Source organism: Poecilia latipinna, unplaced genomic scaffold (genome assembly GCF_001443285.1).
Source record: "Poecilia latipinna isolate Pla-1442-1.1 unplaced genomic scaffold, P_latipinna-1.0 Scaffold3950, whole genome shotgun sequence".
Taxonomy (NCBI): domain Eukaryota; kingdom Metazoa; phylum Chordata; class Actinopteri; order Cyprinodontiformes; family Poeciliidae; genus Poecilia; species Poecilia latipinna.
The window spans coordinates 41,495-43,085 of record NW_015116566.1 but is presented as its reverse complement, the minus strand read 5'-3'; the positions used below and the strand labels follow the sequence as shown (position 1 = coordinate 43,085).

At 38.5% G+C, this 1,591-nt stretch overlaps 1 protein-coding gene across 1 annotated transcript in view; it reads right to left on the bottom strand.

Annotated features, from left to right (window-relative positions):
- Positions 1–416: 416 nt before the first annotated feature.
- The window catches only part of LOC106941946 (chloride channel protein 2-like), an 18,949-nt gene continuing 17,774 nt past the window's right edge, over positions 417–1,591 (bottom strand). Inside the window, exon 2 of the mRNA XM_015025102.1 lies at positions 417–1,320. Within this exon, the coding sequence (XP_014880588.1) occupies positions 1,108–1,320 (213 nt within the window). The 3' untranslated portion in view covers positions 417–1,107. The remainder of the gene's footprint in view (positions 1,321–1,591) is intronic.

Sequence of the window (1,591 nt, the reverse complement as noted above, 5' to 3'; positions counted from 1 at the left end):
AACTGACACAAATGTGATCAGGCTTTCTCTGTTGTTGCTCCTATTCCAGAGCAGAGCTCAGTACAGTCTGGGTCATTTTAAAATGCTTCTTAAAATTTATTTTTATCCATTAGCATTTAATTGAGACCTGATATGCTAACTTTTCTGTTGTGATGTTTTATTTTTATTTTCTCTTTCGTCAGTTTATTCTATTGTGTTATTGTCTTTGTATAACACTTTGGTGCAGTTATATCCTGTTTTTAAAAGTGTCAAGTTTTTATATTAGCTGTAGTGTAAATGTCTTGATGATGCTGAAGAGTTTATTTTTTGGGGGTTCAATAAATTATTTCATAACAGGAGAGAAACATTACATTTACAACAAATCAGAGAAAGGTAAAGGACGATCACTGCAGGGCTCTTAACGTTTACTTGATGCTGAAAGACTATGAAGAAGAAATTCTTGTTATGGTGATTGTCTGATGCTCCTTAATTTCTAGCTTTCTGATCTGTTGTCCAGGACAACCTGAGCTTCCTTAGCAATGAACATTGAGAACCACGTCCACTTCAAACCCAAAAAAGGAACTTCCAGCATTGTATTTCTGTCACCAAAGTAAATAAAACAATCAGGCAGTGATGAGAGATGCATCATAATGGTTGATTAGGCATACACGGTGTCAGATCTATGCTCTAATCTGTGTTTACACACACTTTTGACTCAGATTTTTTTCAATAAATGGTTTAAAAAAATAATTAATATATTCTGATATTGACACTGGAAGACAATAACTAATTAAAAGAGGCGCCAGGTTGAAATTTAAAGGCCTTCATGACAAACCCTTAATGACATTACTGCAGTCAGAGGCCTGAATCTTATTAAGAGTGGTCCAATCACTGGACTGACAGTTCCTCTTAAGTATGATGTTAAATGACCTTTTTCAGTTATGAAGGCCACTCACTGCTGCATAGCAGACCTGATTATCGAACACTCTGAACATGATAGTCAGAGCAGCTACGTCCTACAGGTGCAGATGTGAAGACCCTGATAAGAATCAATACAAACTATTTAAACCAAAAGGGAAAAAATATGTCTGTAGATAAAAGCTACGACGCTTACTTTAAATTTAAAGATTACTTCTGCAGCTTCACATGGACCACATTCTGACCAATGGGAGTTGCTTGCTTGCACTTACTGCGGCACTTGGCACAGCGACCCTTGTCACTCTCCGGCAGGTCCAGGATCCGGCTGCGCTCACTGACCAACCGCTTCTGCCCACTCTCCCTCTGCTGGGCCGCCTCCTCTTTGGCATACTCCCCGAGTTCCTGGGTATAACGCCCATACATCTACAGAGGAGAAAAGTGACACATTTAACCCTGAGATGAATGGACATATCCATCAGTATAAAGTCCAGAATGCAGAAAATCTAGAGTATGTCCCTTTAAGTGCGTTGGCCCAACCACAGATTGCGTGAAATGCAATGAATCAATCAAGTCCAAAAAGTCCTTCACCAGAGGTTTATCTGGGCAGCATACATGTAAAATTACCTATAATTAAAATATGATCATACTCTAAAGTAATCCATGCCATAAGTTCAGAGAATTCATGAATAAAGTC